Consider the following 13,390-nt stretch of genomic DNA (forward strand, 5'->3'; position numbering starts at 1 on the left):
AATCATTAGCAACCTGAGATACACAGATGATACAACTTTGCTGAAAGTGAGGATGACTTGAGGCACTTACTGATGAAGGTTGAAGAATATAGTCTGCAGTATGGATTACTTCTCAATATAAAGAAAACAAAAATCCTCACAACTCAACCAATGAGCAGCATCACAATAAATAGAAGATCGAGGTTGTCAAAGAATTCACGTTGCTTGGTTCTACAGTCAATACCAATGAAAGCAGCCATCAGGACATTAGACAACGTATAGCACTGGGAAGGTCAACCATGAAGAACTGTTTCAAGTGTTGAGGAGCAAGGATGTCTCCTTGAGGACTAAGGTGCTCCTGACACAAGCCATGATATTTCCAACCACCTCTTATGCATGGGAGAGCTGGTCAATGAATAAGGAAGACTGAAAAGAGTTGATACTTTTGAGTTGTGGTGCTGGTGAAGAATGCTGAAAGGACCATGGACTGCTAAAAGAACTAACAGGTCTGTCCTGGAGGAAGTGCACCGAAATGCTCTTTGGAAGTGAGAATGACCAGACTTCGTCTCACCTACTTTGATCATGTTGTCAGAAGGGAACCATTCCCTGGAGAAAAATGTCATGCTTGGTAAGGTGGAGGGTCGACAGAACAGGGGGAGGCCTTCAATGAGATGGATTGACACGGTGGCCGCGATGGTGGGCTCAAGTATAGCAGGGATTATGGAGCTGGCGTGGGTTTGGGCCGTGTTTCGTTCTGCTGTGCATGGGTTCGCTATGAGTCAGAAACGACTCAACAGCACCTAACAACAACAACGACTGAGAACCACTGTCCTAAATCATTATACCTCTTTATTAGGGCCTCATCTTAGTGCCATCTGACTTGTCATTATTTATATCTTGATTTTTCTTAGTATTTTAAGTCTTTGTCCCTGGTACGTGTATGTGTGTGTTCTATCTATAATGAACTGCAGATTCTTTGGAGAATGATGTGTATAATTTCTTTCCTATAATATATGCAATAGGTGTAAAATGGAAAAGCAGACAGAAAGGAGTCTTGTTGGAGCTTTAAGCAGTACAGGTGTTTTTAGACCACAAATCTATAGGGCCTGGTGCAAAATGAAGAACAAATGCCTGTAATTATGTTTCATCTGTCCTGCTCCCTTCCCAATCTCTTAGTGAAAGTAGGCCAGTGATAAGCAATATAGCCAAATGTGTGTGTGAGGGAAGGTAGGAAAGCCAGGAGCTTGGTTAATCTACAGACTGGATAATGTAGTTTTGAAAAACTGAAACTCGATTCAAGATGTCATTGTAAATGGTATTGAGAGTTTCAAAGAATCAAGAACTGATTGACCTGTTGTTCACTGTCACATTTTACCTGATATTTATTTATCCCTTTGTCCTCATAAAACTATTTACTGTCTTCATTGTCAATTCTGGAAGAAGGAAGAAAGGAATGAGACAAACATTTGTTCCATTTGATGGGCTAGAAAACTGTGTGACCTGTTAGATGTTACCAGGCTTGTGCTATCTCTGAGCTGGCCTCCCATAGCTGCCACTGATAAGGGCTATGTTGGGTGCTTGAAGGACACAGCAGGCCCTGAGACCTGGTTCAGGCCCACATCCTACAGGACTTGAGTCTTGGAGAATTCAACCAGGCACTCATGAAATGATTTCATCCCCCAAAAGGCTACTAATTAATAAACAAAAATTAGTAGTCCTGAAGTATAACTACATCACAAAAAAATACAGTTAAAAAAAAAAAAAAATGCAGTCAGCCAATGGCTTTGATCAGTTGGGTTGAGATTTCCCTGAGAAAGGCCGTGCTGTCTGCCTTGTGGGCCTGGAAAAGAATGAAAACTCACCTAGTATGTGTTAAACATTCTAATGAGTATCCTGCCAGTTGATTTTTAACTTTCCCACGTTGCCTAAGAATTGAGACCTCTGAGAACTAGAAGGCTTATGGACGAGATGAATAAAGTGGGGAGAATCAATGTGAGGAGAGCAGAATAGAAGAAGACCCTCCTCCCTACTCCAGTGTAGGGGCCATCCTGACCCTGGGCTTGTGGGGAGATTGGGGCTCTTCATGGAGTCTCAGCATAGAGAAAAAAAACTCACTGCCATCGAGTCCCATGGGTAACTCATAGCAACCCCTTTGGGTTTCCGAGGTGGTAAATCTTTACAGAAGTAGATTGCCCAGTGTTCCTTCTCTGAAGTGGCTGGTGGATTTCAACCTTCAACTTTCTGGTGAGCAGTCAAATGCCTTAGGTACTACGCTACCAGAGAAGGAGACCCAAGATTGTTCATTATGAAGCACTAACATTACATTTAATTTGTTCCTTTGAAAGAACTTGAAGATGCTTCTTTTTCTGTGAAATGTGACATTATGCTAGTTCTGTTTCCCAAGTCTCACATGGTTTTAAGTGAAAGTGGCATCTTTCCCCTGCCTGCCTGTTGATTATAGCTCCAGGGTACACCTCAGCAGTTACCAAGAGATGGCCAGCAGATACCAAGAATTTTTCTGAGACAATTTTTTTTTTAATGATTCTTAATTAAAGCTATTTAACCTTGAGAATTTGTTTCAGAAGAGTTTGGAGCTTTGAATTCCCAAGTTTACATTCCTTATGAATCATGGCTGCAGCCTGGTGTGCTCCTTGTTCTCACAGGTGGTTCACATAAAACCTAAGCCAAGAGGTGGGCTCCTGGAAGATTCCATGGTTTTGCATTGATTCCTGTTTAGCAACTGCCAAACCAAAGCTGAGGCCAAATGCAGCCTCTGATACTAATGCTTAAATCTTCCAGTGGAAAGGGAAGAAATATTCTATACTATCCTTTTCCAGAATGATATAGATGATAAACAGGAAATTAACCTCTAACTCACATAATAAAGAGAATAGCTAGTTCCTTTTCTCCCATTAGCATTTAAAGTCCTTCATAAGGCTGAGAGAAAAAAAAAAAAAAATCCTTTAAAAATAAGAAACATGTCAGTGGACTTTGGGGACAAAAAAGTATTTACAGCATTAACATGGCCAAAATTCATTCACAGCACATAGGAAACCTGTAGTAGCATTATTGCGGAGTGTTGAGAAAAAAAATAGGCAAAACCCAGTGTGACCACTTCAAGAATATAAGTGACAATACAAGACACATAGATATACATTCCACAGAGCCACTCTTGCTTGTGTCCCCACACCTCCTCCCAGCGCACAGACCTGTTACCTGATGCAGGGAGTAGGGCCCACACCATCACCCTGCAGCATCTTCTCATGAGCAGGACTGTCTTGTCTGTGGGATTGCCTGCAGGTGAGGAAAAGCACCCTTCAGGCACTCGAGTGGGAAGACTCTATCCCCACAGCCCTCACCTCAGGCAGAAACAAGAAGGGCATCCTTGCTGCCTTGCCACTGCGGCTCAAGTACGTTTCAATAGACCCTGTAGTTGGTGTGTGCCCAGGGCTTGTGTGGTAGTTAAGGACACTGTGTTCCTTAGCTACATCCCTAGGGCTATGAGAGGTAGCTAGAGAAACACCCAGACTCCAATTAACACCAAAGCCCTCTGTAACATCTGGACATGAAGTTTTTTGAGGTCAGAGCCCTCTGACCAGGGGACATTAGCAGACCCAAGAGTTCCAGAGGAGAGGGACTGCCACAGAGAGAAAAGAAGCACCCATAAATGGGAATCTGCAAGCCACTAAGCCTGATTCTGCTCTTTATCCCAATGACCCAAAGCTGATTATTCACTTGAAGTCCTATTTATATATTAAAACACATGCTCTGATAGCGTAGTGCCTAAGGCACTTGACTGCTAACCAGAAGGCTGGCGGTTCAAACCCACCAGCCATTCCTCGGAAGGAAGGTTGGGCAGTCTACTTCTGTAGTGATACCACCTCAGAAACCCAAGGAGGGGTCGCTATGAGTTGTATCCAACTCAACGGCACATAACAACAACAACACTCACGTCCTTGCCCTACTCCTCCCCCCTCCTCACACACACACACACTGTCTGCTATAGCTTAAGTGTATGATAACAATGAATTCACTACTTAGATCATCTCAGGAGCCTTCAGACATTCATTCCATAAGTATTTACTGGATGCTTAATATGAAAGATGCAGAAGTAGACATAGCAGACGACATTGTTACCTTCATTGAAGCTTACCTTCTAGATCAGGAGAAGGATGATAGACTCTTGTGGCATGAGCTGATGAGTGCTAAGAAGGAAGGAAAACAGGGAAGGAGGATCCACAGTGCTACTGAGAAAATTACACTGGGTAAGGATGCACTTTAAAATATGAGGCCAGGGAAAGCCTCTATGAGAAGGTAGCATTTGAGCAAAGGCTTGAAGGAGGTGATGATTCACATGTCGAAAATGTCTTCATTATGGGCTATTTGCATATTTGAGAAGTGAAGTAGTCCAGTCAGAGGGAACAAGTGCAAAGGCCCTGAGGCAGGAGCTTTTCTGGAACACTCAAGGGACATTGAGGAGCCCAGCATGGGCAGAGGAGAGTGAGCAGAGAGTAGTAGGAGCAGAGGCCCAGTAGCCTGACAAGCCATGGGAAGGACCTTGTTGGTTACACTGAGTGGAGTGGGCAGCTGTTAGGATGACGTGATCTGACTCAGAGTTAAAAAATCACTTTGGCATCTGTGGGAAGGATAGACAATTGGAGTGAGGGGAGGGAGACTAGTTAGATAATGTGTCATTCACAGATTTACTCTCCTCGTCTGGCACACAGTGAACATATAATATGTGTTTGATAAATGAATGGATGTTGTGGTAATACAAGAGGTGTTCTCCCTAAACACTTTGTGTAGCACTAGCAGAACCTTGGGTGCTGCCTCTCCTCTCAATGCCAAGGAGAGCAGCCTGAACCTGGACTGCACAGGCAAAGGGAGCACAGTGACCAGGTCCTTATGGGGGAAGTTTGTGTGTTAGGAGAAAGGCAGCAATTTGCCCTCATGGTTACATGTCTCCTCCCCTTCACAAGACCCCTCAGACTCACCTCAGGAGCCAGTGGGTCATGAAGAATCATGGCAGACAACTATCCTGGTATACTGACAATTCATTGAAGAGACTTAAAACAACTTAAAATTATCCAGAAGAGCTAGGATTTGAGGGTGAAGTGCTTTGACGTTGTTCCCTTTTATAATAATCGTCTGTAGAACAGTTCATTGATTGCTATTTATGCACGTGTAGAGATTTGCAACTGACTGCACACTCTGCCCCACATTCTGTACCCTCAGCAGGGAAGGTTTTTTGGCAGTAGAAATCAAGATGTGGAGGGTGTTTTTTGTCGTTGTCATGTGGCTAGCATGAAAAGACCAGGACTCAAACCTTTAGGTCTTTCTGCTCCTGGACAGGACTCACTTCACCTGCCCTACAAGGCCACTGCTGTCAGTGCCTGGTATGGGAAGCATACCCACAGAAGTGGACAGCTAAGTCTGCATCTTAGGGGGATGGTGAGGAGTCCATTTGTGGCAAAGACAAAATGCTCCTCCCAAAGGTAGAAAGGGTGAAGTTATAGAATTCACGACCTGTGCAGTTTATACAGTAGCAAATGCACACTCATTTTGGCACAAATAGCTGTGGAACTTAACTGAAAGTAAAGTGTTTCCTCCTTTAAAATTAAAATGGAACAGCACAGGAAGAATTCACACATCAAAAAGTTCTTAATAATGGGCTACAGTGTTTTAGTGTATTCACAGAGTTCTGCAGCCATCACCACAATATAATTTTAAAACATTTTCATCCTCTTAATGTATATCAGTCAATCCCCATTCCCCCAAGCACTTAACCATTGAGCCACTATAGGTTTTCCTATTCTGAACATTCACATAAATGGAATCATACAAAAATTATGACTAGCTTTTCTCATTTATCATAATCTTTTTAAGGTTTATCCATGTTGTAGCACTATCAGTACTTCATTCTTTTCTATTGCCAAATAGTATTCCATTGTATGGATGGGCCAAATTTTATCTATCCACTCATCAGTTGATGGACATTTGGTCTTTTCCTACTTTTTGGCTATTACGAATAATGCTTCAATGAGTATTCATATACTGTTTTGTCATTTTGAGATGTGAATTCAGCCTTGTAAAAGGAACAGCGTCCCCATGACTAAGATGCAACTGCAATCTTGGGGCTTAACAAGAAAACTAACACCAAGATCTGTTATTTAGTCATAGATCCAGAAAACTACATTACAGTTGTGGAAGAGAAAGAGAAAAATACCACGAAAGTGTTTCAATGAATGTTCCACCTGCCTACTTAGCCCCAGCGCCCATGTATATGTACCCACAGGCACACACTGCACACTCTCTCTCATCCTCCCACCCTCCCTTTGTTCCAGCTGTCCTAGCTTTCTGTTTCAGAACCAAAGCTGATAGGCAAGATCAAGACCAAAAAGAGGCAGCCAAGCCCAGAGCCAAGCTGGGTAGGACACAGCCACTGCTGCTGGGCTGAAAATACTAGAAGCTGTCCTTGGGCCATTTGGAGATGCTAATTAGGCTGGTCAATTCCTACTGGTCTTGGGTTGCCAGTCTTGAATGTGTAGGCTTACTCCATCCACTGCCTGCACCTGTTCCCTTCTCAGAGCTATTCCAAGGAATCTGAATAACCAGACAGCTCTCTGATCTCCCCCTCTCTCCGCCTTCCTGCTGGTTGGATATTTAGCACTTGCCTAATGCTGGAACCCTGGTCCACTGTTTCTTTCCCTTATCCATGCCAGTTCTCAAAACCATTCTCTTCCCTAATTATCTTGAGGCTGTTAATCATTTCTCACACTGTTCAGTAATAAGGACCCAGGGAGAGACAGTCACTTTTCTTGTCTGACCCTGCTCAGCATTTTCCCTGATGGCAGTCCTGGAAGGCAGCCTTCCCTTGGAGCAAAGGAGCTTGGTTCAAGTCCTTGCTCCTTTGCTGTCTCAGTGATTGTGGAGAAAACATGCCACAGAAAGACTCACTAACCCTTGGATACCCCAGTGGGTAGAGCTGTGTAGAACATATAACTCTCAACCACTACTAGTGTACCCTGTGTTTTCTTCAACTCCTTGTTAATATCAAGAGTGTCAAAGAAGTCACACAGGGCCAAAGAAGTAAGACATCTTCCTCAGAAAGTGACTTCTGGACTCTTCAGGCTCATACTCTGTGTCTGAGCCCCTAGTTTGGCCCAGTCTGGCCCTTTGGGATCCAAGTTGAACTGTTCAGGGCTCTCCCCAGATGAGTTTCACTCAGCTGATCTTAGCTGTGAGTAATACCACTATTGGATAATAATAATTTTGATGTAAAGCATATACTAACACTGCAACCCAGTGTTTCTCCACCTTTTCTTCATTATTTTCCTAACAGGAGCCTTTTTTTTTTGGTATTTTTATTTCCTAAAAAATATTTTAAGTATTTTATTTCCTTCCTCCCTAAAAAGCACAGATATGCTGTCTGTCTACCATACTTATATCAGTGCTTTATATGTATAAAGAGTATGCTCTTTTTTGCTTCCCATGAACCAATTTTACCCATGTAATCCCAATTAGAACATGCTATAAGCCCTTCACCAAAGCCCTACAAAGGCAGGTCTTGTCTGTTTTGTTCCCTGCTGTAAGCCCAAAGCCTGGAACAGTAGCACAGGACCTAGCACACATTACATACCTAGCTGATGAAAGGATGAAATAATTGTTCCCTTTCATAGCATCACACACCTCATATTCTCTTTCCATCCCTTATCTCCAAGCACAGTGCTCTCTTCAGGTGCCTTCTAACACTGCCCAGCATGGTGCTTCATCCTGGGGGTGAGAAGGAGGTGTGATTATGAGGAAGCAGACAGCCTTCTCTGTTCCATCTCCTGGGGTCTGCCCTTTGGTAGCACTGCCTGTGTGTCAAGAGCAAGTAATATTTGCGCACCATAGGATAATTAAAACAACCTCCAACTGCCACTGCCTTTGCATATCCTCAACTCAAGTATGGATTCACAGTTATCAAGACAATCTTTTTGGTCCAGCACACCACACCAGGCTACGTCTGGGGATGCACTGGGGAAAGGAGCAAACCAGTCCTCATCAGCAATTACAAACAAGTCCTCCATTGTTAGCTGTGCCATCTGTTTTCTTGGTTTCTACCAATCAAGTGCCTGCATGCACAGCATAACCAGAGCTGAGGGGACTACAGGAAAGTAAGATCTAGGAGCCTCTTCATAAAAAGACTCATTGGAGAGGGCCAGTAGCACTTTGCCTGGGAAAGTTAAACCTTCCAACTCAAGGATGAGCCATCCAGAGATGCTTGATTCTTGCCATCTCCCATGAAAAGAACAGCTTCCCACAGTCCTTTGGGGGAGGGGTGGAAAAGAATATCTAGATAGTTACATTTTCCAGAGGGTCCATAGAAAACATTCTAGCTCTGACCAACAATCAGCACCAGCCCAGAACTTCTCACGTCTGTAGAGTACAACCAATGTGCAGAGAAGGGGCTGTGTTAACAGTGGTTCAAAAGCAAAGTAAGTAAGGCAGGGAATGCTACTGTATCATCAGTGATCAGTTACTTATCCTGAAATTTCTAAACCCAAATACTTTTTGGGAGGTAGATTTTCATCAGTAGTTTAGAAGATTTAGCTTCCAAGAAGTCCACTTTTCTTCCAGAGAGCCCTTGCCAAGAGTGTCTCAGTAGTCCTTTCGATGGCACTCTGAAAATGGTCCTGGTCATGGTGCCAACCTTGGGCAGGTGGGGTCAGGAGAAAATCCAGGCTTACATTTGTGGTCATGCAGACAGGGGTCTAAGCCACTGATAAAAGTCCTTTGTCCAGATCTGATGGTAGTCTGGTAGCACTGAATTTGGACAGTTGTGGGGTGTAAAATCCCACTTATATGGAATATTTACAATAAGTAAGTGTATGTTGTTGTTGTTGTTATGTGCCGTCCAGTCGACCCCAACTCATAGCAACTCCTCCTTGGGTTTCCGACTCAGTATCACTATGGAAGTAGGATTGCCCAACCTTCCTTCCGAGGAGTGGCTGGTGGGTTTGAACCGCCAGCCTTCTGGTTAGCAGTCAAGTGCTTTAGCCACTATGCTACCAGAGCTCCCAAGTAAGTGTATAGATTCCAAAATAGATTAGTGGTTACCAGGGAGTGGAAGGGAGGGAGCAGGAAAAGGGGACACATTGCTTAGGGGGTGCTGATCTTCTGTTAAGAATAATGAAAAATTTGGAAATAGTTAGTGGTGGTGGTTGCACAGCATGATCAAAATAAATAATATCCCTGAATTATACTTTCAGTATGTATGAAGAATATTGAAAGAGCAAATGTTTTGTTACATATATATTTGTCACAATCAAAAAGAAAGTTGTAGAAAGTAGGGGTGAGGAACTATTGCCTGAGGCTTTGAAAACACTTACCTTTGACTATATTTAGGACCAAATAGTCAGGAAGTATTGGGCCCCAGGGACCAGATGTAGCTGTTCAAACTGCCCAGCAAGAGCTGTACCATACATGTCAGTATTGAATGTCTCTTTCATTTTGCATTTATAAATATGACATAAACTAGTCTTTTGTCCTTCCAGGTGGAACTTTCAAGTGACTTTTCAGTTGATAATGATGTGCAAGGCTGCGAGACCACTACACAGCTCAGGAATAAATATTATTAGTACTGTGTTCATTATCAAGTTGGAGCTGTGGGCGTACCATGCTTTTATTCATTTCATTTTATGTTCTTTCCCTTCAGATTAAAATATGGAAAGGTCTCATTACAATATTTGAGAAAGGTAAGATACCACTTCACTGGGTTCACCCAGCCACTGTGGGGAGGGGGTGATAAATTTACTAACAGGCATCCTTGCATGGCTAACCCTTTGTGGAAGGCCCCTCCTGCTTCTGCCCTTCTGCCTCCACTGTTCCCCACCTCCCCTCCCAAGGGGCCTTCCACACTCCTGCCCCTGCATGTCTGTGCTGCCCGGGGAAACCCAGCCTTGCCTTTCTTCTGCCCCATGCACTCTGGGCGGAATCCGACACCAACACCTGCCATCTCGGAAAATGTCTTTGTCGCCTGCCCTTTGTGTGCTAGGCTGCGGGGAGCCAATGGGCGCCAGGGCTGCCCCCTTTTTTGTTGCCCAAGCCTAGAGGAGCAGGATCTTGAGATGGGCCGACAAGATGAGGCACGTGCTGGGCTGGCCTTTGACTGCTAGCCTTAATGGAGGCCTCCAAGGCCTCCGTTTGGGGAGGGCAGATTGCTGAGGGGGCTGCTGAGAGGACAGCTGGGGGAGGAAAAGCAGACAAAAGCTAGGGGAGCACAGAGGGTAAAGAACCAGGGGATCACTTCAGTTTAGGACCCAGAGGGCAGACTGCTCCATGCCAGGTGTGACCTCCATGGGCCTCTGTTTTGTACACCTGGGTATGTTGTCCAGGCTCTTCCCAGTGGGCTCTAACAGAGGGCCTTGTGGCAATGTGCTGGATGGAAGCCCTCTTGGGGGCTTCAGGCTCCACTGGCTCACAGATCTACAGGTGGAGGAGACCAATTAATAGTTGCAGTAGCTTGAAGGAGAACAGCAATGAAGAAAGAAGGGAAAGTTGTCCTTTATTAACCATGTCACCCATAGTATAAAACTTAGTACAGATGCAATCAATTGTACATATGGAAATGGGATGTTAAGGTCTGTATTATTATTATTATTATTTTTTTTTTTTTGGTTTATCCAAAACACCATGCTCCTATATCAGCCAGAGGCTGTGAAGCCCTCAAGCCAGATGAACAGCCTTCACCACAGCAGAATGACCACTGACCCAGCTGGCCTCTTTCTTTCCTCTCAGACATGGCTTTGGCCCAGACCCACTATTGTTCCAAACTGGGCTCTGTCAGTACCCCCTGAGGCAAGCAGGCTGCATACAGCCCTGGTGCTCAGCCAGAAATGGACAAGCAGAGCTCTACAGCACCCCCCCGCCACACACACACACACACACATAATGGAAATCTCCTGCAGAAATATGTATTTGCTAGGACCCTGAACCCACATTTGCTGTCCTGCTCCTACCACAAAAGTAGCAAAGTGGGGCTTGAGTGCCCTGTGAATAGATCCCAAGCTTCTATCACAAGGAAATAGCCAAGTGGTGGGTATCTGTGCCAGGCATCCTATGAGTAGAATTATCAATTTCGTAAGTGGCCTTTCTGCTTTGTGGCTGCCTACTCATTTTGCATCTGCTGCCTCCCCATCAATTACAAGGTCCACTGGATGCATCAGAAGCTATTTCAGGCTAAGGATATGCCTAGAAAAACTGAGGACTGGAGGAATGCACCGGGCACTGTGGGCCTGCCTCCACTCCAAGGTAGCCTTGCCCCTTGGCCTCTGACAGTTGAAGCCACACTGCCTTCAGATGCCCAGGAGCCCCTGTGCAGCAGCCATCCAGCTTGTGGTGGGCTCAAGTTGGCATGGCTCTGCCATCTACCATCCTGTATAGCTGCAGTAACATGCAGGCCCCCTTCTTTCCTCCAAGTCCTCCCTGGCTGCATGGGGACAAGTAGCATAAAAATGGTTTTCCTTCTAATCCCAAAACACAGAGGTTCACTCTTTAAATTAGTATCTTTGAAAATCACTTTATGTATTTCATTTATTTGCATTTTTTTTGTTTTCCTTGTCCCAGTTGATCTAATTACAGTATATAAATGGAAAGGAGCTAGTTTACAATGTGAAATCATATACAATTTGAGGTTAAGACATTTCAAAATGGAATATTATTTGGGATTAAATCAGGTTCACCTCCCTGTTGCCCCACACCTGGGTTGAATAGTAGCATCCATCACCAGTTAGAAGGAGAAGGAGAGATGTGATTTAACAGCCCTTTCTTTATCCTGGATGATGGTATAGCTGCCCTGCCTTTGTCACAAACAGCCTGACTTTAAAGATGAAAATAGTGAACGTGTTGGCTTTAAGACACATGAGGGAAGGCTGCCTCTGCAGGTCCAAGCATGTTTGCTGGTATTGATTTGGAGGCTCTCTCTAGAAACAATAAGATAAGGCCAGAAATTGGGGGAGAGGAGAACATGCTGTAAGTGAACAAATTAACTCACTTAAATGAATTTCACTCACTTAAATGAATTTCATAGGCCAACAATAATAATAATTTCAAAGATCAAACCCCAGCAGTGAAGCATATTTTGAGGTTTGTTCTAAGCATAGGTCATGCAAGGAAGTCTTGGTTGTCATACAACAGGATTTAAAAGTATGTTACAAAGGGAAGGGTGATGAAATGATCTACTCATTCACAGAACTGTCCTCAGGGAGAGCTAGCTACACAGCAACAGTGGATTGGTGTTGCAGCAGGCATTCTTGTATTCCTCTGAGCATGCTTAGAATAGCCTTTGGGAAGGGGAGCAGTGCAAATACGCAAGTTTTCATTTTATTCCTTTTTCCTTGCAGTGCTAAATAGCTGTATGCTCATCTGGACTCATTCAGACAAGCAGTTTAGTCTTGACCTCTAGTCTTAGTACCTTTGGGGAATAATTGAGTAGTAACTCATTGTATAAAGTATCAATATATAAATATGTATAGATTCCAGTAATACTGACAGGGATCCACGCAACTTCCTATAGAATTTTATGTGTTTTTCCATTGGCTCTAGTCATGGACTCTTTCTCTGTTTTACTATATCAGATGCCTTTTTTTTTTTTTTTTTTTTAATTTTTCACTGGGAGATTGGACAGTAAGACTGAATTAATTTTGAAAACATTCATAGCTACTTTTATGCTGCAGAAAAGCCCAGGGAAAAGGCTAGGGGGAAAGACATATTTATTCATTCATTCAACAAAGCTCAGTAAGCTCAGCCTGGGAAGATCATCCCTTCTGAGGGTCAGAGCTCCATTTCTTTTCCACACAATTCTTCCCTGACATGTGGCCACAAAAGCCTTGGTTGACTCAACCCGGCCTCTCTCTGCTTCCTTTGCAGGGGCCCTGGCCACCAGCATGAGTGTCATGCTTATGCTGCCTCTTGGAGCAGAGACAGATGAGATGCCCCCTGCCTCTCCCAAATTCCCAATCTCAGAGGACCTGGGAAACCTTATCACTCTACTAGTGCCCTCAGGAAGTCTTCCCACTGACAGACTGCTGCAGTTAAAGGAGAGAACCCCACTGACATGTTTCCACTGGGATTCTCAAGCTTGATCATGTTTTCCTGTATTGAAATTTCGTGAGCCTTGGGTTTCCAAGGAAGAAAAGTCACTGACAACCAGAAACAAAACCCATTTATGTGGGCATTGGCTGTGGCTAATCCAGGAAGAGCCCCAGGACAAAATTCCTGGGTGTTAGTGAAGGATCAGAGGGGCAACTGGTTCCAATATCCAAGTGGTTTCCTCTTGTTTATGAATCCATGCCTGATTCACAGAGGAACTGGCAAAACAACTGTTAAACAAATTGATTAAGGAATTTTCTCTGCATTGATTTTGCAG

General features: G+C 44.0%; 1 protein-coding gene across 1 annotated transcript in view; it reads left to right on the forward strand.

The window, feature by feature from the left end:
• Positions 1-13,042, forward strand: part of RALGAPA2 (Ral GTPase activating protein catalytic subunit alpha 2) — a 479,248-nt gene extending 466,206 nt beyond the window's left edge. Inside the window, 2 exon segments of the mRNA XM_042781969.1 lie at positions 12,892-12,960; positions 12,963-13,042. Of these exon segments, the coding sequence (XP_042637903.1) occupies positions 12,892-12,960; positions 12,963-13,042 (149 nt within the window).
• Positions 13,043-13,390: the final 348 nt, after the last annotated feature.

This window comes from Orycteropus afer, unplaced genomic scaffold (genome assembly GCF_000298275.1).
Source record: "Orycteropus afer afer isolate SDZICR_OR568_19922 unplaced genomic scaffold, OryAfe1.0 scaffold00208, whole genome shotgun sequence".
Classification (NCBI taxonomy): domain Eukaryota; kingdom Metazoa; phylum Chordata; class Mammalia; order Tubulidentata; family Orycteropodidae; genus Orycteropus; species Orycteropus afer.